This window comes from Pipra filicauda, unplaced genomic scaffold, assembly GCF_003945595.2.
Source record: "Pipra filicauda isolate LSUMZ 115617 unplaced genomic scaffold, ASM394559v2 scaffold196_size3971931_pilon, whole genome shotgun sequence".
In the NCBI taxonomy this organism is placed as follows: domain Eukaryota; kingdom Metazoa; phylum Chordata; class Aves; order Passeriformes; family Pipridae; genus Pipra; species Pipra filicauda.
This window is the reverse complement of record NW_024104305.1, coordinates 2,631,465-2,652,433: the sequence shown is the minus strand read 5'-3', so window position 1 is coordinate 2,652,433 and position 20,969 is coordinate 2,631,465. Positions and strand designations below refer to the sequence as shown.

General features: G+C 51.1%; 1 protein-coding gene across 6 annotated transcripts in view; it reads right to left on the bottom strand.

Moving 5' to 3' along the window:
* FMNL2 (formin like 2) overlaps positions 1 to 20,969 on the bottom strand; it is a 124,535-nt gene that overhangs the window by 36,419 nt on the left and 67,147 nt on the right. For all 6 annotated transcript variants that reach the window (XM_027733979.2, XM_027733983.2, XM_027733981.2 and 3 more), the window contains exons 2-6: positions 19,528 to 19,611; positions 11,319 to 11,399; positions 8,210 to 8,286; positions 6,695 to 6,778; positions 4,365 to 4,517 (exon numbers count right to left, since the gene is read on the bottom strand). In XM_027733979.2, coding sequence (XP_027589780.1) covers positions 4,365 to 4,517; positions 6,695 to 6,778; positions 8,210 to 8,286; positions 11,319 to 11,399; positions 19,528 to 19,611 — 479 coding nt within the window. The remainder of the gene's footprint in view (positions 1 to 4,364; positions 4,518 to 6,694; positions 6,779 to 8,209; positions 8,287 to 11,318; positions 11,400 to 19,527; positions 19,612 to 20,969) is intronic.

Below are 20,969 nucleotides of genomic sequence, written 5' to 3'. Positions count from 1 at the left end.
TTGGCTGAGCCCAGCAGCTTGGATGACTCGTTGGGTTTGATTTCCTGTCTGCTGCAGGTCAAGGATTATGTCACCACGAGTATATTTATCCTGCTAATTCAACTCAGATGGTTCCTCTTTTTATTTCCTCGGCCCCTCCTTTAGAGGGGAACCATAAACCCCTTCTCCCAAAAAAAAAAGCAGGGAAGCAGAGAAGCTGAGTGTGTGGAAGCTCCTGCAGTGGATAATGGGTTCCTCCTGCCACTCTGGACCCTCTCTCATGTGGGGAAGGAGCTACTCCATAGTTTTGGGACTTTTTGCTGCTGGAGGATGGGGGGAAGAATGCAAGATCCAGGATTTCCACAGCTGGGATTCTGCAGCCATGTGGGAAAACAGACAACCATTAAACCCAAGGCTAATCCTGTGCTGAAATACAGAGGTTTAGGGTTCTTTTCTCACCCACATCTAACAGAAGAACTTTCTGTTCAAGAATAACTCATTTATTATTTTTATTTCCTTAGGGACATGGAGATGCACCCAGGGCTGGAGCCCCTCTGCTCTGGAGCCAGGCTGGGAGACCTGGGGGGGTTCCCCTGGAGAAGAGAAGGCTCCAGGGAGACCTGAGAGCCCCTTCCAGGGCCTAAAGGGGCTCCAGGAGAGCTGGAGAGGGACTGGGGACAAGGGATGGAGGGACAGGACACAGGGAATGGCTTCCCACTGCCAGAGGGCAGGGAGAGATGGGATAGTGGGAAGGAATTGCTGGCTGGGAGGGTGGGGAGGCCCTGGCACAGGTTGGGCAGAGAAGCTGTGGCTGCCCCTGGATCCCTGGAAGTGTCCAAGGCCAGGTTGGACGGGGCTTGGAGCAACCTGGGCTGGTGGAAGGTGTCCCTGCCCATGGCAGGGGATGGAATGAGATGGATTTAAGGTCCCTTCCCACCCAACCCATTCTGGGATTCCATGACATGTGCCCAATCCAATGCAGATTTACAATGCACCACATTAATTCCAATTACAGCTGCTCTCTCCTCTCATTTTAACCTCATTTTCTGCTAAAAAAGCCCCTCATCTGTCCCCTGGCTCCCTGGAGAGCAGAGGGCAGCCCAGGATGGATCTCCCCACCCCCCTGGCAGCTGGCCCAGCTCTCCATGGGCTGGGACTGCTGGTTTTCCTCGGGGTTGGGTGGTTTTTGGGTGACATTCCTGCAATTGGACTGGTGGTGGTTTGGAAACTGGGGGAGTGTTGTATTATCAACGTCCTCCTGACAGCAGAAAGTGGCTTTAGAGGAGGAAGGTTTTGGCACATCCCACAAATTTGGGGTTTTTCTGATCCCTCAGAGCTGATCACAAACATGCTCTGTTAAATGAGGAAATATCTGACCAAAAGATGTTTCCCAGGTCCCTGAGCAGTGAAAGTGTTAATGGCAAAGCCCAAATTAAAGGACTGCAGCACACGAAGCCGTGTCAAATTAAAGCCCAATTAGTGAAGACACTCAAAGCCCATCTATGGATTGAGCTCCCTGTGCCTGGATCCTTTTCTCCTCGTGGAGATTTTGAAGAATTGAAGTTTCTCACTTCAATCCACATTAAAAACTCCAGTATTTGACTGGGAAAAAAGGGAATTTCTAATGGGCTGGGCCCCTGCAAAGGCTGCATTAATATTTATCTGACAGGAGACACTGACTCCCAGCAATGCTCCCTCTCCCAAAAAAGCAGCAATAAAATCCCCAAAGCTTCAGCCCCTTTTTTATCCTCCTGCCCTCATTTTGGAGTCGGTTTCCCAAATCCCTGTGCCTCCTCTTCAGGAAAAAGCCCTCAGTTGCCAAGGAAACCCAGAGAGCAGGGAATTGGCAGGGTTTAGCACTGTTAAAAAAAGAGCTCTGGGAAGGCAGTTGGAGTCGGGGTTGGAAAGGGATGGGCTGAGCCACCAAAGGGACACACAGAGCTCCGGGTCCACCCCAGGCCAGCTCCGGAATTTGGAATTATCCTGGTAAGGTTTGACAGCCTTCTCCTTTCTCATCCAAGAGGGAGGAGCACATCTTTCAGTCCAGCTGGGCTGCCCCTGCATCCCTGGAAGTGTCCAAGGCCAGGCTGGACGGGGCTTGGAGCAACCTGGGCTAGTGGGAGGTGTCCCTGTCCATGGCAGGGGTGGAATGAGATGAGCTTTAGGGTCCCTTCCAACCCAAACCATCCTGGGATTCTGGGATTCCTCTCTCCCATTTCAATGGTTTCCATGGCAAAGACAGAAGAGCAGCTTCCACACAGCAGAACCTACAGACACATCTGGGTGTCCACATCCCAGAACCCTCATTTACCACTCAGTGGCAGGGCAGGAACCTCCTGGTTTTGCCCAGAAACATCATCTTGCACACCCTCCTCACTCGATGAGCACCTACCTTGCTCTCAGGAAAAGATTCTATTTCAATTATTTAGCAATTCCACAAAAAATACAAAAACCTTCTTAAAACCTCCCCACCTACCTTCAGCTTTTACTTTTTTAAACACACATCGTCCCCAGGTATTGAAAAATACACATTTTCAAAAACATGCATTTTAGAACACAGAGTTAAAAAAAAACCCCAAACAACAACAAAGACCAATCCAAATGTGCCAATTCCACACAGTTTCTGCCTAAACTGCCCCAGTGCTGAGATGGCTCTGGAGGGACTTGGCTGGAGAACAGGGTGTTAAATCCCATTTCTGTGCCGGTCTGGGGTGTGAATAAAGTCTCCATTTATAACAAAAAGATGAAGTAAGATGGACAAGGACCAAAGGCTCTGTGTTTCAGGTATAAAACTAACACCACTACTTGCAGCATGACAAAGGGAACTCGGCTCTCGCTTCCAAGTCAGCCCCGTCTCACGTCCTCCGCGAAAATCCCGCCCTACGGAAGCCACTACTCTGGGAATTCTATAATGTGATACCCACATGCTTGGGACGCCGGGCACCCTCCTGGGGGGCAGCACCAATCCGTGTGGATATCACATTATCCGGCATGGGGAGCAGTGCTGGCCCCTGGCTCCATGCCCTGCACAGCCCCGGCTCCGGAGGACCTTCCACTCGGGACTTACGGGATTTTCCGGCCGGGAGCCTCATCGGCAGAGCCCCAAGTGAAGCTGCTCCAGAGGCAGGTGGCTGACCAGCAGCTCTGGCAGCGTTTGAACTCAAGTTGCTCGGGCAGAGAAACCAATCTGATGGTGTGTGAGGGGAGGGAAGGATGAGAGAGAAGCGTTCGAGAGGGACAAGGGAATGAAGGGACATCGAGACGGGGAATCAAACAGGTGAGGAATAAAGGGAGACGTGAGAAAGGAAAAAGGATGGAAGGAAACGAAGAGAAACAATGTAAGAGACATGTAATGTATTCCCGACTCAGGCATTTCTAATCCCAAGCTCTCCTCCCAAAAACAGATGGAACCAGCACAGGGCTCTGCCATTCCTGTCAGAGCAATTACAGAGCAGAGAAAACAAAAAACACTCACAAAAATAATAAATCAACGGCTCAAGTGATTTTGCTGCACTCCAGAGCCTGGATTTCTTTACCAGGGCTGTGCCTGTCTCCTCCTCTCCACTGCCTGAGGGCTGGGAACTAAATTTTCCAGGTACTGCTCCGGAGCCACTCGGGCACTGAGCATCAACCCAAGGGTCAAGGTCACCTGCCTGGCAAAGCAAAACAACCTCTGCTGGAAGGAAAAAGCTGGAAGCCAGTTCTCACTGGCTCCATCTTTTTTTGGACTCTTCTACACTCACAGGGCTCTGTAGCAACCAAAAAAAAAATCCCAAGTCAGCCAGCACTCCAGGTAACACTGCTGGAGTCTGTGCTCCCTGTGGTTTAAATAGTGGAGCATCCAAGGAATGGAACAGCCTTGTCTGTCAACCACTCCTGGGAAGTGATCCTGCCTTTTCCACACATTAAACAATAAGAAAAAGGCAGGATTGGGAAAGAGAGACTCCGTAGCAAAGCGTGGGGTGGTGAGAGAGGGACACAGGTTTGAAGGATGGAAGTGGCCTTTCAAAAAAACAACGGCTCCTGTTGGTGGCAGCGTGGAAGGAACGTGCTGCTGGAAGAGACGGGACACAGATGAAAGCCCCAGACTGGCTGGGCCCATGGAAACCTTGAGACATGTTTTGGAGAAGAGGGAATGGCTTCCCCTGTGCTTTGTAACGGGTGGAAATGCATCCTCAGGCCATCCTGCCCTTGGGAATGGGCAGAGTTATCCCTGTCCCTTCCCCAAGTGTGTAACGCTGTCCTGTGTCACCGGCTGGGCACTTCCCACCTCACACCACCAGCACAGCCACACGTTCCCTAGAAATGTCATGGCTCTGCTGGGAAAAGCAGGAAGGTGGAGGATACCCCAGTGGGAGAAGGCTCCCCATCCCACGGCCTCGTACCGGAGCGTGGAGTGTCGGCCCGAGCGGGAGACGCTGTTCCCAACCGGGGAGGGCAGGTTGGTGCCCCTGTGCAGGTCCTCGATGGAGCGGCTCCAGGGCTTGGACTTGTCCATGGAGTTCTCCACGCTGTTCTCCAGGCTCTCAAAGTCAAACCTGAAAGGGAAGAGGAATTCCAGCGCCAGGTCAGACACAAGAGATGCCCCGAGTTTTCCTTCCTGTGGGTTTGAGGGGAATCACAAAGTCATCGGACAAAGCCAAGTCTGACAAAATCAAATGAAAAGCCCTCCAAGACCATCGAGTCCAACCATTCCACCAGCTGTTCCAAGGGCCCTTCCCACCCAAACCAGCCTGGGACTGTGTGATCCCTGAGGTTGGAAAAGCCCTCCCAGCCCATGGATCCCCCCTGTGCCCGATGCCCACCTTGCCCCCCAGCCCAGAGCACGGCCAGGCCTTCCTGGGACACCTCCAGGGCTGGGCACTCCACCACCCCAAACATGTATGAGGTAAAGGGAATGCTAATGGTTAACAATATTCCTTATGTGATCCAGTGAAATAGGGATGGAAAAGGAGAGTTAAAGACAATGTGGGACTTGAGGGATAAGGCAAAGTCCAGGGAAATGGGATGAGCTCCAGAGGAGGAAAGGAAATCCCAGAATCCCAGAATCTTTCAGGCTGGAAAAGGCCTCCAAGATCATCAAGTCCAACCATCCCCCAGCGCTGTCAAGGCCACCATTAACCATGTCCCCAAGTGCCACATCCACGTGGATTTTCCACCCTTCCAGGATCAAACAGCTCCATATTATTCCACCTCAACACAACACAAATCCAGCACTGGCTGCTCTGCCCAGGGAACAGCTCTGCCTTAAAGGAAAGAGTGGGAATGCTGGGACCCCTCTCCACTTCATCTCAACAAATCAGTTGTCCAAGCACCGCTTTGGTTTCCTCCAACACCGTGTTGGCCTCACAAATCTCCCAGCACGTGCAATAAATCACCATCATCACCCCTGCCCCTTGTTCTGCTATTCCAAGCAGGAATTCTTGTTCCCTTTACAGCTTTGGAGGTTGTTACTCACGTTTACCATGTCAGGGGGGAAAAACCCAGCGAGTCACTTGCGGACATTTGTATAAATTTAGGAAGAGAGTCTTACTCTAAACACTTCTTTTTGCTCTGCACAGTTTTTTCCAGTTAGTCACATTTTAAAACATATAATTTCCCCTCATTCATTTTTCTGCAAGGCCACCAAAAATCCCTTTTCTGTGCAATGATATACCATAAATGTGAGGGTAGCTTTGCTAAAAATAGATTATCAGTATCTTTAACCTAAGGCTTCTTTTTAGACACTTTTATATCAAAAAAATCTGCTACAATACCCTGAATTAATGTGAATATAATGCCCCATTCCTGGAAGTGTTCAAGGCCTGGTCTAGTGGAAAGTGTCCTTGCCCATGGCAGGGATAGGCTTTAAGGTCCCTCCCAACCCAAACCAGTCTGGGATGATTCCATGACAATAAATAAATTAATAAAATAAACAAATACTTGGATTCTCTGCTGAAAATCTACTTCCAATTCTGTGATATAACAACTCATGAAAGCTCATTTTCCCCCTCTGCTTTCAGAACATGTGTCATGATTTATCACCCACACAACTAAATAAACGTGACCCCAACTACCCAGATGCCAGAAGGGAAAAAACTTGGTTTCCAGCCTTCCCAACTTGCAAAATGCCCCCCCTGGAATTCCTCCTGTTTTCCTGGAGCACATCTGCTGCCCAGGACACCCCCAGCTCTGCCTGTGAGCAGTGCCTGGGGTGTGGATGTGCCCTTTGAACACAGCAGGAACACAATTCCTTAGGGTTGGGCACCGATTCCAAACCTCTTTCCAAGGGAGCCTCCAGCCTTCCACACATTTGTTTTTTGCACCCCTGAGATGATCAGAGGCCAAAGCTAAAAAAATGTGTCAGTGCAGCCCTGGAGATAAAAAATCTCAAGGTTTAAATTTAGGCTTGGGGTGAAATAATTCCAGACTCAAATTACCATTTTCTCTGCTCTTTAGACCCAGAATCCTGGAATTATTAAAGCTGGAAAAGGCCTCCAAGATCATCAAGTCCAACCTTTGAGCAAACACCACCTTGGCAACCAAACCATGTCCCCTTGGCAACCAAACCACATCCCCAAGTGCCACATCCACTCGTTTTTGAAGTGGTGACACCCCCACTGTCCTGGGCAGCCCCTTCCAATGCCTGACCACTCTCCCAGTGATAAAATATTCCCTAATATCCACCAGGATCATGTATTTTCCGGCAGGAAAGCCCCAGGAATGTGTTACTCACGTGACTGCATATTGTGCAAAGGACAGGTACTCCACCAGAACATCCAGGCCCTTGTTCTCCTCATTCAGGAACTCCCTGACCCACCTGTTAAAAAAACAGCAGAGCCTTTCAGGGCCTTTGGGAAGCCACTGGAATTCCCAGATAAACTGGACAAGCTGCACCACTGAGCAAAACCTTAATTCTCACTCAGGAAAAAAAAAAAAAAGGCTTTTTAAAATACCCTTTATTATTCAGGAGACTTTAAAAAGCAGCCCTTTAAATGGCTTTATAAATGTACTAAACCCAGGGTTTTTTTTTTGGGATGGTCACCTCCAAACACACAAAGTCACAGGGACCTGGTTTAGTTTTTATCACATCTTGATCTCTGAAGGTCTGTAAAAGCCTGGAGGCAGCACAGCAGGGAAAGAATAATCTGATGGATATCCTGGATGTGCATCCAGCAGTAATTTTGCTTCTCTTTTTAAAACCTATTAACCTGTTCCAGTGAATTTTGGCCCCTGAGTTTCACAAAAGAATTCAGAAAAGTCAATTATCTTCCTAAGATTTTGAAGATGCCAAGTGAAAGTTTGGAATTCCATCCATTTAGGGGCAAAGCCAGGGGGCCAAAGAGGCTCAGCCCAGCCCAGCTCAGCTCTGAACCCCAAGCAGGGCAGCAAATCCCCCTGGGAGTGGGGAGGTACCACTGGAATTACTGGGGATCCAGGGAGGGAAAGGGAGCCCCAATCTCCCAGGGTGGGAATTCATCACCTCTGAGTTATTCTGGTCTTCAGGCTTTGAATCCTTCTCTGTTTACCTGCTAAAAGAACCAGCCTGGTGTTCGATAAAGTGGATTTTGAAGCTCATCCTTCAGCTCAGTGAAGCAAATAAATGAACATTGGTCCTGGAGCCTCTTTGCCTGAGCTGGGGCAGCACCACAGCTCCTCCTGCACATCCCAAATCCACGGGGCATCATCCCAAATCCACAGGGTAACACGCTCAGGTGCCTCAGTGCTCTGCTGGGGAATCCTCAGTGTGGGAAAATGAGGTGGGAATGTCGATGGGAATGGGATGTCTGACAAAAACCCAAACCTCTGGTGATTCTTTGGCTATTTGAGAGGAATTTTCTGCTTTGTGGAAGAGAAACCCTGGTAATTTTTCTCCCAGCCAGGCTTCATGAACTGCACCATGTTACAGGTACTAAACAGTAGGGGGAAGTTATAAATAAATAAATAAATAAATAAATAAATATATATTTAGCTCTATTATTATTCTAGACACAACCACGTGCTGAGCACGAGCAGAAGTTGCTTCAGTGTCTCCTCAGCCTTCACAGAGACATGGATGAACCTTTCAGGAAAGGATTAAAGCTGAATTATTCTCCTGAGGATGCCCAGCTCTGCTCAGCTGAGCCCCACGGGCTTTAACGATCAGTCAAGTGCCATCACTGCTCGACAGGCAAAGAGATGTTCTCTCAAAGACATCCATCAGCAGACGTGAAAAAATAAATCTGAGAGCAGAGGCACCAAAATTTCTTACCCAATGTGGTTTGTCCTTAAAGAAATTTCCAGTTCTCGCAGCACTTGAGTCGACTCTTGGACTCGCCTTCTGAACTTCTGGAACGGAGTGAGCAGCAAAAACAACAATTAGAGTCATGGGGTGCTATTAAAGAATATCAACATCTCAGATTGAACAAAGAAAACAGTTCCCAGGTAAATTGAGAATTCTTCCAAATCCCCAGGAAGGCAACAACAACACTCCAGCAGTCAACAAAAACACGCGTGGAGAAACCACTTCTGTTCCCGGGAACATTCTGGAGTTTCCAGGATTAAGAAAATTAAAAGCCTGTAGATAAATAAACATTTCTTTATGAAACAAGCTTTGGTTCAGCATCAAACTCCCTGTTGAGGGCTAGAGCAGATCCTCTCCTTCCTCTGCAAAAGCAGGTGGAGAGAGAGACAACGAGGTCGCCTCCTCTTCCATCTGGAGAAGGATTGTCTTCTTCTCCCCTGCCCGTGGAAAATGCTAAAACACCTGGATAAATTCTGGCACACCCTCATTTTTGAACAAGGGAAATGAGAGCCAAAGTGGATGAAGAATGAGAAGGGATATTGGGAAGGAATTGTTGGCTGGGAGGGTGGGGAGGCCCTGGCCCAGGTTGCCCAGAGAAGCTGTGGCTGCCCCTGGATCCCTGGAAGTGTCCAAGGCCAGGTTGGAGCAACCTGGGCTAGTGGAAAGTGTCCCTGCTCAGGGCTCAGACACAGCTTCTCTGCACCTCTTGGATTAGAGCTCAGAGCACACAAACCCAGCACCTTCTCCCCTCCAGAGCTCTCACATTGTAACTCCAGCAATACAAAAACTACCCTCCCCAGAAATCAAGGTCAAATATTGATGTTTAAAGAGGCAGATGGTCCATGGGCTGGGAGGGCACGGCAGGAACTGTCACCCCCAGCAAGGCCAGGCTGCTCTGCCACCAGAGCAGGGAGCAATCAGAGAATCCTGGAATATCCTGAGCTGGAAGGGACCCACAGGGATCATCCAGTCCAACTCCTGGCCCTGTACAGACACCCCAACAATCCCACCCTGTCCCTCAGAGCATTGTCCAAACCCTCCTGGAGCTCTGGCAGCCTTGGGGCCGTGCCCACTGCCCTGGGGAGCCTGGGCAGTGCCAACCACCCTCTGGGGGAAGAACCTTTTCCTGAGATCCAACCTGACCCTCCCTGGCACAGCTCCAGCCACTCCCTGGGTCCTGTCCCTGCTCACAGAGCAGAGATTGGAGCTGCCCCTCCTGAGGAAGCTGCAGACCCCTGAGGTCTCCCCTCAGTCTCTTCCAGCTGAACAAACCAATTGCCCTCAGCCCCTTAATGACCCAATTTGGTGCTTAACGAGCTCCAAGAGCCACCAAACTGCAGCTGCTTTAAAAACATAGTGACATTTCAACACCTTTTTATTCCCTGCTCCAAAACTCAGCTCAGCCAAAAAGCAATTGTTTTCCCGGGAAGAGCCATTCCAACCCCAATTAGGAGCTGGAACAACACACTTCCAGCAGCCTGGAGCCACCTCCTCTTGGCCACGCCGGGGATCGGCAGCAAAACCACTGACACCACCTCAATCCCAGCAATAATCCCAGTAAGAGGAGCTCTCCCATCTCCATGTGTAAATCTTTCCATCCCACAGCCCGGGCTGAGGAAAGGCTGCGGGTGACATGGAACAACACCACGAAGAGGAACTCAGTGGGGTTATTTTTAGGCCCCTTTGGGTTTGTCATTGGTCATGGGACCCTCAGAGAGGCATCAGGATAAGAAAGGCCTCAATGTGGGCCTCAAGGGAGCGAAGCCAAACACTCCATGAACCTCAAAACCCCTCAGGAGGAAAAACACAAAGACCTTGTTCACCGGGTGCTCAAAACAACTCTGATCGGCCCCCGGCAAATCCAAAGGTTTCCAACTAAATGGGATCCTACTAAATGGGCTCCTCCTCATGGTCAGAGGCTCCAACAAGAGGAGCACTGTCCCAGGGCACTAGGAAACACGAGCTGGAGCACAGGGCACTCCATGTCCCCTGTTGCCACCCCAGGGACGGAGCAGCACCTCCACGGAAGCCCCGTGTCAGGATCCGTGTTTTCCTGCAGGGCTTATTTCTGGCAGCACAAAGCTGGGATTGTTGAGGACGAGGCAGAGCCAGCCCAAGGCAGGATTGGATTTGCTCTGCTGCCTCTTTTTGTTGTTTTCCAGAGGCTCTTCCAGCTGTCCCACAGGATGCGAGCTGATGGCCAACGGGGTTAAATCCCAAAGGTTCAGCCACGGACTTCTAAATGGGATGAAAGTTTACTGACAGTCTAAAATCCTGGAGGATATTCCTAAGTTTGCCCTGTGAGGGACTGGCACAGGTTGCCCAGAGAAGCTGTGGATGTCCCTGGATCCCTGGGAGTGTCCATGGCCAGGTTGGAGCAACCTGGTCCAGTGCTCACAGCAGGGGGTGGAATGGGATGACCTCTAAGGTCCCTTCCAACCCAAACCATTGTAGAATCCTGTGATTCCATGATTTTATAACAAACCCACCAGAGCTGGGCTTAGTAATCTCAGAACCAGCCCCAAACACATCCCAGCACAGAATCCACGCTCAGGGACACACAAAGGTCGAGTGAAGTGTCTGAGTCTCCCACAAGTGATTTCCAAACTATATGGGATAAAATAACAGGCAAAAGGATGGAGGAGGCTGTGCCACGTAAACACAGCCCAGAGGGGGTGAACTGTGCCAGCTGCACTGAACCTCTGCCCTGCAAATCCCCAGGGAAAAGGACTCCAAACTCAACATCCCCCTCACAGGGGTGAGTAAAGTGCCCTCAGACAGTGGTTTTAATCCCTGCCCACACAAGAGCTAGGCCTGGAGCCCAGCTCAGTGATAAATTGTCCCATTTTTATTGGAGCTGAGGTTGTTCAAACAAGTTGTGCTGTGTGTCAGATGGTCCTTTGCTTTCCAGCATCTGCTGCCCTCCCCGAGCTGTGAAAACTGCAGCAAATTCCCAGTTCCTTTCCGAAGGGAGACTTTGCAGGGGATTTACACAAAGGCAGGAAGGAACCTGGACCCCCAGGACCATCCTGGATGAGGGATGAGGGGCAGCAAGAGGAAACAGGATCCTCCTCACCTTCCTGGTGACTGCTGGGTCCAGATAGCCCTTTAATTTCTGGATGTATGTGTGTGGAGGATTCTTCACTTGGAATCTTTCCTGCAAAGGAGACAAGAATAAACATCAGCCACTTCAGAACATCTTTTGTATTTACTTATTCTATATATAAACCACGTGCACACACATATATTTGAAGACTATATAATTAGGATATAGTTTGATATGTACATGCCTTATATTCCTAAGGATGTAATTTATGCACACATGATATGCATGCAAATAAAATATATTTATATGTATCTTGATAGTCTGAAATTGGATCTTTATATCAGATGCATAAAAATACATGTTACATATTCAGGGACAATTCTGAATTTTAATTACACAAACAAACACACACATCTGGAGTTATGGGGTTTCTGCTCTGCAGGAGAGGAAGGAGAAGGGATAGAAAAGTGGATGCAGGTCCATGTTTGATTGAAACCATCGCCACAAAAGCCAAGACACCTCTTTTATCACTTGGGAAAAGCCCAAAACTACATTGCATGGGCATGGGAAAAAAGTCTTCCTTGTTGGGATCACAGGAAGATGAACCAAAGAGCAGCGTTATGAGCAAGAAGAACAGTTTATCCCACCAAAGCTGCTGGGAAACACGAGCTGTTCCATGAGGAGTGAGCTCTGTCCAAACCTGTGAAGAGCATTACCAAAAGTCCTGATACTGTTTGTATCTTGGAAGAGTTTTAAAACTATTCTGCCCCCTTCCCTTGAGGAAAGACCTCATACCAATTTCCTCCTGAAATGTCCCATTTTATAACTGTTATCTGAACCCTCCCTTTATTAGGTCAGGATGAAGTCTTGACTACATTATCCCCAAGTTATTCCAGAATGAACAGGACTCTTCTGCCCAGTCACCAGAACTGTCTGAACACCACAAGTTCTTCCTGTTTTTATCTTGCTGTAAAAAAAGTAATTCACGGTGGTCAGCAGGAAAAAATGAACACAGGAGCCTGCCCTGGTCCCTCAGCCCTGCTGAGAGCTCTGAGGACACGGAGCAGACTCGTCTTTCCTCTTTTCCAACCGAATTCTTTTTCCAGGCACATTCACACCTACGGGCCAAACACGGCTCTGGAATTGGCATTTCCTTTTTTTTATCTAAAAAACAGTCCAGAAAATGCAAAGTTCTTCACTGACAGCTCCTCTCTGGCCACAGTGACACCGACAGGGCCTGTCCTGCTCCATCCTCCCCCGGCACGGTGTCCATGGCCACGATTTCCTCTTGGCTCCACAGCACGGATTCCTGGAGCCAGTCTCCTCTCAGATGGTTCCCATGGCTCAGACAGACCCTTTCCTGGAATCACAGAATCCCAGGATGGTTTGGGTGGGAAGGGACCTTAAAACCCATCCCATTCCACCCTCTGCCACGGGCAGGGACACCTTCCACCAGCCCAGGTTGCTCCAAACCCCGTCCAGCCTGGCCTTGGACACTTCCAGGGATCCAGGGGCAGCCACAGCTTCTCTGCCCAACCTGTCCCAGGGCCTCCCCATCCTCCCAGCCAGGAATTCCTTCCCAATCTCCAACCTAAATTCCCCCCTGTCAGTTTGGCAGGACGCTGCTGGGCCGTTCTGAGTCAGCCTTACAGCCCCCCCCGGACAGCGAGGTTTTACACTGGGCATAAATATAAGTTATTTAGCAGCATTTTCCACCCATTAACCCCTTTTAAAGCTCCTTCCCACTGGCAAACAGACAAAAAAGCACTTTGTAAATGAGAGTCTGGGCCATGGTTGGCCAGTAAAGAGCTGTGGAGGTACCTGGACCTCAGAGACCACCACCATTCCTCATTTCCCCCCTCAACAGTTCCATACGAGCTCCAGAGACGCTGCAGCACTTGAATAAGCCCATCATTTCCTACAGAACCCACCAAGGTCAAAGTGCTCTCACTGTGCCACTTGGCATTCGTGCCCAAATACTGTTCTTTGCATCTCCAAGTGGTGGAGCACCGAGCCAAAGGTCACAGAATGATCCCAGAAGGGTTTGGGTTGGAAGAGACCCGAAGGATCATCCACTTCCAACCCCCTGCTCCTCCTGACAGCAGCATCCCAGCCCACCAAGGCTCCACCTCCCCTCTCCCATTCACCCCTCCCTTTTTGGGGGGTTCTCTCCTGCTGGGTTTAGTCTAATCCTCCAGAGGAGCTATTTTGCTCTTAAGGATTTATTTCTCTTCCCAACTAATCAGCTGCTGAAGTGACAGGAGCTTTTCCCAACTGCCAGTTTTAGTAGTCGGAGTCTTCAAAATGAAACGTTTAAGGAGACTCAACGAGCACATTTTGCAGTCTGGGCTGCAGATACTCAATGTTTGTGTTTATTTTCTTAAAACCTGGCTGTAATTATGTATTTATGTAATAATCTCTACAGCAGTTTCAGTTAAAAAGATGCTGCTTATTCCCATGGAGTGGAATCCTTTGGGCTGAAGGATTTTAAAGCCATTATCCACGAAGAGCAGCCACCAGCAATGCTTTTCCCTAACATGTGACCAAGAACCACTTGTGGGAAACACCTCCTAGTCCTGGAAAGATTTTTGCAGCCCCTTAAAGTGGTTGTTTGGTGTTTTTTTTTTCTGGTTTGGAAAGCCATGAGGGATTAGCCTTTAAAACTGCCCTTTCCTGGCTGTGATGACTGTCTGGGTTTATCCAGCTTTGACTGTTTTACATTAGAGGCTCATTAAGAAGCTGCCAGAACCAGGGCTTGGTGCTGTGCAGAGAGGGCAGCCCAAGGCTTCCTGAAGCTTCTGGATCACCCTCAGTGCCTGGTTACAACTCTCCTGCTCCCAAAAAACTGACTGGGAGCTCCCACTGGAGCTGGGAGCTGGTTGGAGGCTGGTGCTCCTCTTCCCATGAATGCCATGGAGCTGGAGTCCTCTCATGGTCCTTCCCGGGAGCGTCCCCACAACCACAATTCCCAGCCAAAACCAAGGCCCTGCTCTGCAAAACCACGTGCCTCAGAAACCAGAAATAAAGAGCTAAAAGTCACTGCTTTCTCCTGTCTGCTCCCCCTCTCCACTCCTGGCAATTCCCAGCTGCTCCCTGGCCAAACCTGCTCTCGAAATCCCGATTTTTATGGCGAGGCTTTGACACTGTTTGAAGGAGGAGGGGGGGGTTTTACCACACACATATAAAGTTTAAACCCCAGCTCTGAGTGGCCAAACTTTGCTCAGCAAACAGCCTAAGCCAGGGGGTGACATCACGACTGGGACGTGGTGGCTTCTCCTCCTGGTCCTGCCAGGACTGAGCCGTTCAGACACAACAAAGTTAATCCATCCCGATGGAACCTGTTTTATCTCCCATGTGTGACTCATGTGAGCACCAACATTATCTGCAGCCCTGAAAGGAGAGAGGCAGAGCAGCAATAACTCCCCACTGCCTTTGTCAGCCACCTACAAAGCAAACTAACTTAATTCCCGAGGATAAAGGCCCCTTTTTCACTTGGAAAATCGCTGAGGATGTGGCTGCCCCATCCCTGGAATGTCCAAGGCTGGGTTGGACAAGGTTTGGAGCAACCTGGGCTAGTGGAAGGTGTCCCTGCCCATGGCAGGGGGTGGGATGAGATATCTTTAAGATCCCTTCCAACCCAAACAATTCCATGATTCTGTAATCCAGGGAAAGAGCACGAATGCAGCAGCACAACACGCTCCTGTGCCTCTTTTATCACCAATATCCAGAATTAGCCCTTTCTTTCCAGATGGATTCAAAAAAATGGGGGCTGGGGGGGGGGGTTACTTCAGCAGCCAAGAGGAAGTGCTGGATTTCTGCATTTCCTCTTCCACGGGATCCCACAAAGACCTCGATGCATCCCTTGGTCACGCGGATCTGGAAAACGTATTAATTCCGTAACCAGGAAATCGTGGCTTTTCCAACAACCCTTGGCTTCCAAAAAACATTCAGGACATTTTTCTGCATCAGCACATATGTTATTATCATCATTATCGTTATCCTTGCTAAGCTGTTTCATTCCTAGGATTCACAAATGCTCGGCGAGCACACGGAGCATCCGATGGGATCGGAACCCCACAGGCTGTCGGCGCCTGCTGGGAGAGCAGAGAGCCCATGGATGGAGATCACTGGGGAAGGAGATGGACAAGGCAGGGCTGGACACCAGTGTCTTCTCCTTCCTGAGGCACAAACACATCATAAAGGCGGTTCATAATTCCCACAGAGCCTGAGTGTGGCTTGATCCTGCCCCGAAATCCAGCCAGGCCCACCAGCAGGACAACATGGCACGTGTAAGTCTCCTCATGGAATGAGACGACAGCAGCTGCTCATCTCTGCACTGATTAGGAGGCAGAATGAGCCATTTCCACCACAATGACTTTCCTGCCAAGCCAGGCCACCAGCACCTCTGGAAGGGACCCAGCCAAGCTGTGTGAGGGAGGGATGCTCCAAGGCTGGAGATCAACCCCACCACACCGAGCCTTGGACCCCCTGTGCCTCATCTCCAACCACTCCATCCCTCTGTGTTTGATGTCCCTCAAGTCTCCTCTCAGAGCCACCCAGTCAGGCAAACGAAGCCAATGAGTGTCTCCAAGTTCAACAGAGTCCACTAAAACACGTTATTTTCTCCCCTGTATTTCCCCACAGCAGGGGAGATTCACTGAGAGTCACTATTGTTTTTTTTAAGAAAAAGCTCTCAACCCAGAGGTGTAAATGCAGCCCTTGGAAAGAGATGGAAAATGTTTGGTTGGATACTGGCAAAAAAGTCTGGATCTCTGTTGCCCAAGGGTCAGCGGCACCCCGTGGTAACACGGCCCCTCCAGCACATCTCTGAGGGGAGGTTTGGGGCTCCCCTGAGAGATTTGGGACAAATAGGTAGCACAACATTCCCACAAAACCCTGCTCCTCACTCCATCACCATCCATGGAGATCCATGGATCCTTGGGCAGAGCTGGGGGTTCACCCAGCCAGGGACTGGCACAGCACAAGCTCCTCACCTGGGGCTGTGCATCCAACATTCCCACACGCTGCCCAGTCACACGTGGAAACAACTCCTGACGTGGCACATGGAGCCCCCCCAGGGTACCCACAGGGGCTTGTCTGGGGTGAAATTTCCCCCAAAAGAGGCCTGGAGGGGTCGGAGCCCCCTGGAGCAAAGCTGAGGGGTGGCACAGGACCCCACCCATGAGCTGCTGGACAAACCCACCAGCACCCCATGAGCTCCACGTGGCCACCAGCCCCCAAACCAACCAGCCCCCAAACCAACCAGCCCCCAAACCAACCAGCCCCCAAACCAACCAGCCCCGGCCTCCTTTGGGAGCTTCAGCAGGTTCTCCAACCCCCCAGTGGGGATATTCTGGGTGTGAACCACACCCCTTTTATTCCAGCCCCTCAATCCCCACACCCCTCCCATGCCTGCAGAGGTGAGGACGTGGTGATGCCCCTGCCACCCTTTGCCATTAGAGGGCAACGAAGAACCTTGGAAGATGTTCCCAACCTCTCCCCTCGGCATCCCTGTCCCTCTGGAACACCTCATGGCACCCAGCTGGGGAGAGAGGCCTCGAGGACACCAAAAGAGGCCTCGAGGATCCCATTTCCTGGCTTTCCATACCAAGAAACAGCATCCACTTCCCTGCCTGGATCCTTCCCAATGCCAACCCCACCGATGACCAGCCTTGACCCTCTCCAGGGTGGGCAACAGGTTTCCTGGCTTTGCTCTTCTCCTCCTCCTTGCCCCCTAAGCAGGGGTAGGGAGCAAGCTCTGAGGACACCAGTGCAATGCTGAGATGCTTCCAAGGTTTACAGACAAAGGAACACAAAATTCCACACGGGATGAGTCCTCCACAACCAGCCCTGCAACCCTTACAATGATTCACCAAGGAGCACATAATCCTACTCATGGCAGATTATTATGATTATTCTTATCATTATTATTATTACTAGCATCAGCAGGAGACCTGTAGCTCCCCACTCTTGTTAATCCCACTTTTGCAGAAGTGAAAGTTCCTTTAGGGGGCCAAACTCCCTCTAATATTCTCAAGATATTCCACATGCAAACATCCAGGATCTGATTTTCAGACTATTTAGAAAATATCACTGCAGATCAATCTCTGGGTACTGCCTCCTTTCAAATATAAGCTGGAAACCAGCACAGGAGACAAAGAGTTATTTCCCTCAAGCTGTTCCATTCATTTACAAGCAAAACCAGGTGAAAATGGTGTAGGGGTTGAAACCAAGACAAAAAAAAAATACCAGTGAAAATATGCCCCCACACCAAACTCAGCCACTGTGCACAAACCCTGCTCCTGGTAGTGCTTTTGGCCCTGGAATTCCAGGGACACACATCAATATTTCACACCCCATATGCTGCCTTTCCGTGCTTTTCCCAACACCTGCTCAGGATGATCTGATTTAGAGGGGCTGGACCTGACCCCAGAGAGCCCCTCTCTGCCCAGGAGTGTCCCCCTGGATGGCTGGACATGGGAAGGGTGGCACATGGTCACCTCCCCTCCTCCTCCTCCTCGCAGTGCTGGTTCCATCAGCCCTGGGCCGCTTCCCTGCCTCTCCAGGCGATGGGAAGCGGCCTCATCCCAACCCGGGGGTGGACTGGAGTTGTGCAAGGAGCTGTTGAGAGCCACAATTACTCCAGATTGCAGATTTCCTTCCCATCTGCTCAGCCCTCCCATCCCCGAGCTCGGCAGTGAATCAGCAGCAGCTGCACAGGGTGGATCAGCTCCGAGGTGGGAATTTGCACATCCAGGCTGGGATCAAACTGCTTCTGCCTGTCCTGCTGCCAACTCAGAGCAAGGGCAGCACACGGACTCCAGCACGGAGTTCACGCTTCCCTGAGCTCTGAAAACACCCAGGAAACAAATCACGGAATTACAGAATCCCAGAATTGTCTGGGTTGGAAGGGACTTAAACCTCATCCAGTGCCACCCCCTGCCATGGGCAGGGACACCTTCCACCAGCCCAGGTTGTTCCAAGCCCCGTCCAACCTGGCCTTGGACACTTCCAGGGATCCAGGGGAGTCCACAATTACTCACAGTAGTTCCTGCAATTTTTCAGTGTCTCACTAAACCAAAACTTTAAATAGGTCGAGCTTTACATTCTCTGCATAGAAAACTCACGAGAAAAGAGCAAGTAATTCTTCATTCAGCTCTACTTTAAGGTACCCGTGCAATGGTTGTAAACTGCCAGAGGGCAGGGATGGATGGGATATTGGGAAGGAATTGCTGGCTGGGAGGGTGGGGAGGCCCTGGCCCAGGTTGCCCAGAGAAGCTGTGGCTGCCCCTGGATCCCTGGAAGTGTCCAAGGCCAGGTTGGAGCAACCTGGGCTGGTGGAAGGTGACCCTGCCCATGGCAGGAGAGTGGGACTGGATGGGCTTTAAGGTCCCTCCCCACCCAAACCAGTCTGGGATTCTACAATTTTTTCAGAGGTTCCACCACTGTATCAGGAAATGTCACATACATGTATTTATCCAAATATTCCTGATCTCCCAGCATGACTCCTGCCAAACTCCCACCCTGGTAGTCCTGTGTTTTATATGCCAATGAACCACCCTCCTTTTCCAGCTCTGGATCAATTATTTCCATCGGCCCTTCCTGCTGCACTTCCCGGCAGATCCCGATTTTGCTGCTGGCTCCCAAATGCATATCCCACCTTTTTCACACTCCGTTTTCCCCAGTTCCCCAGCAATGCCACTTCTGTTTATGCACCGTGGCAGAGCCAACCTGTTAATTGCTGTGTGCCCTGCCAGGCCTGCCCAGCTCCCACACAGAGATGCCTCAGCATCTGTCGCTGCCTAATCCGAGGTTGTCTGCAGCCTCTGGAGGTGAACAGGAGTTCAGGCTGCATCAGCAGCCTCCTGTGCCTCAAGGTGACAGCTACTGCTGGCAGGGACAATGCTCGGGATGTGGGGACCCAAATACTCCCTGGATTGAGAGAATTTGCTCACGACACAGGTCAGGACAGACCCGACTGAGAGGTGACTGCAGGGGCAAAATCAGCAGCACTGGGCACCCAGAGGACGCACAGGGCGACTGTAACATCAGAGGGGCAAAAAGAAAGGAATTATTATGAGTAGTGACCGAAAGCAGAGCGTAAGGCCAGAGAAATGAGTGTTTCAACTCCTCAACACTGGTCCTCTGGGAGGTCCCTTCTCAGCCCAGGGACGCTCCGAGGAAGCAGTTGGTGCTCTCAGTGAAAACAGCTCCCAGAACCCCCCCAGAGCCCCCTCACCTGGTCACAGATGAGCTCCCACTTCTTCTCGTTGTCGTACTGCCGCAGGAGCCGGGCCTTGTCGGGAGGCAGGTTCATGGAATTCTGTGGGGAGAGGGAAACACCCGTGAGGGACCGGCGGGCAGGGAAAGGCCGGAGCGAACCACGGCGGCGGGGCTGCGGTTGGGGAATTGGTTCCTGGGAGCTCCTGGTGACAGAATTACTCAGAAAAATCTCCTCTGGATGTTGGTTTTGGCCCCAAAAGCACCAGTGAATCACGGGGCACCCGGGGGCAGGGCTGGGTGTGAGGCCACGCGAGGTGAGAGACTGAGGACCCATCCTGAGCTCCAGTTTCCTTTTTTTTAGGAAAACGTTCTTCCCTGTGAGGGTGGGGAGGCCCTGGCACCCTGGCATAGGTTGCCCAGAGAAACTGTGGCTGCCCCATCCCTGGAAGTGTCCAAGGCCGGGTTGGATGGAGACCCGAGCAAGCTGGGCTAGTGGAAGGTGTCCCTGCCCATGGCAGGGGGTTGGAACGAGATGGGCTTTAAGGTTCCTCCCAACCCAAACCATCCTGGGATTCTATGACCAGCCACCTCCATCCAGCAGAAAGGACAGGAATTCCCTGAGCTGCCACAGCACAGGAGTCACCTCCCATCCCAGAAGGGTCCCTGGGGTGCTCCAGATGTCCTTCCCTTCCCCTGAGCACACTCCTGAGGGACACACAGTCTCCCCTGCAGGCTGGGGGCTGCACAAGACCACTTCTCTCCCAGCCAGACCATGAAATGCCATTTCATTTTATTCCAACAACTCTTCAGGTTGTTAAACGTCACCACCTGGACCTTATCTGGGTACCAGAGATCCCAGGGGTGGGACTGCTGCTGCCCAACCCCCTGAGATAACAATCCCAGCCTGGGAAGGCCCAGAGTCAGGAGGAAGGGGAGAGGCAGCAATTAGGTGATGCCTATCGTTTGCTGGCTCCTTTGATGTCAGCACAGATCTCCTTCCACCCTTCCAGGGGCACTTCCCCAGGGAAGGGTGGCACAGGCTGGCCACTGGCTCCCAAGGCAGCTTTCCACACCTGTGCTCCTGGAGAACTGGGGAATGCAAACCAGGAATGCAAGCACCAGGGCTGGAGAGGATCCCTATCGGCCCAGCAGCACGGAGCAGGGGCAAGTGCTTGGGTGGAAAACCTGCTGAGCACCTCTTGGTCTTCAGCACCTCTTGGGCTCCAGTTTAAATTCCCAGACTGGCCCCAGCTATGCCCAGTTAACCCCTGAGGAGCACAGTCCATCCAGGACTGCTCCCAGGGCATGAGGAAGAGCCAGCTGGTCCCTGTGTGTGTGGTGCAGCAGGAATCAATAAATCCAAGGCTTGGCACCAAACCCTCCCTCCAGGATCACACCCCTTCCCAAGCTGTGCCATGGGCAGCCCTACAGCTTTATCACAAGAGGATCCTCAGGACC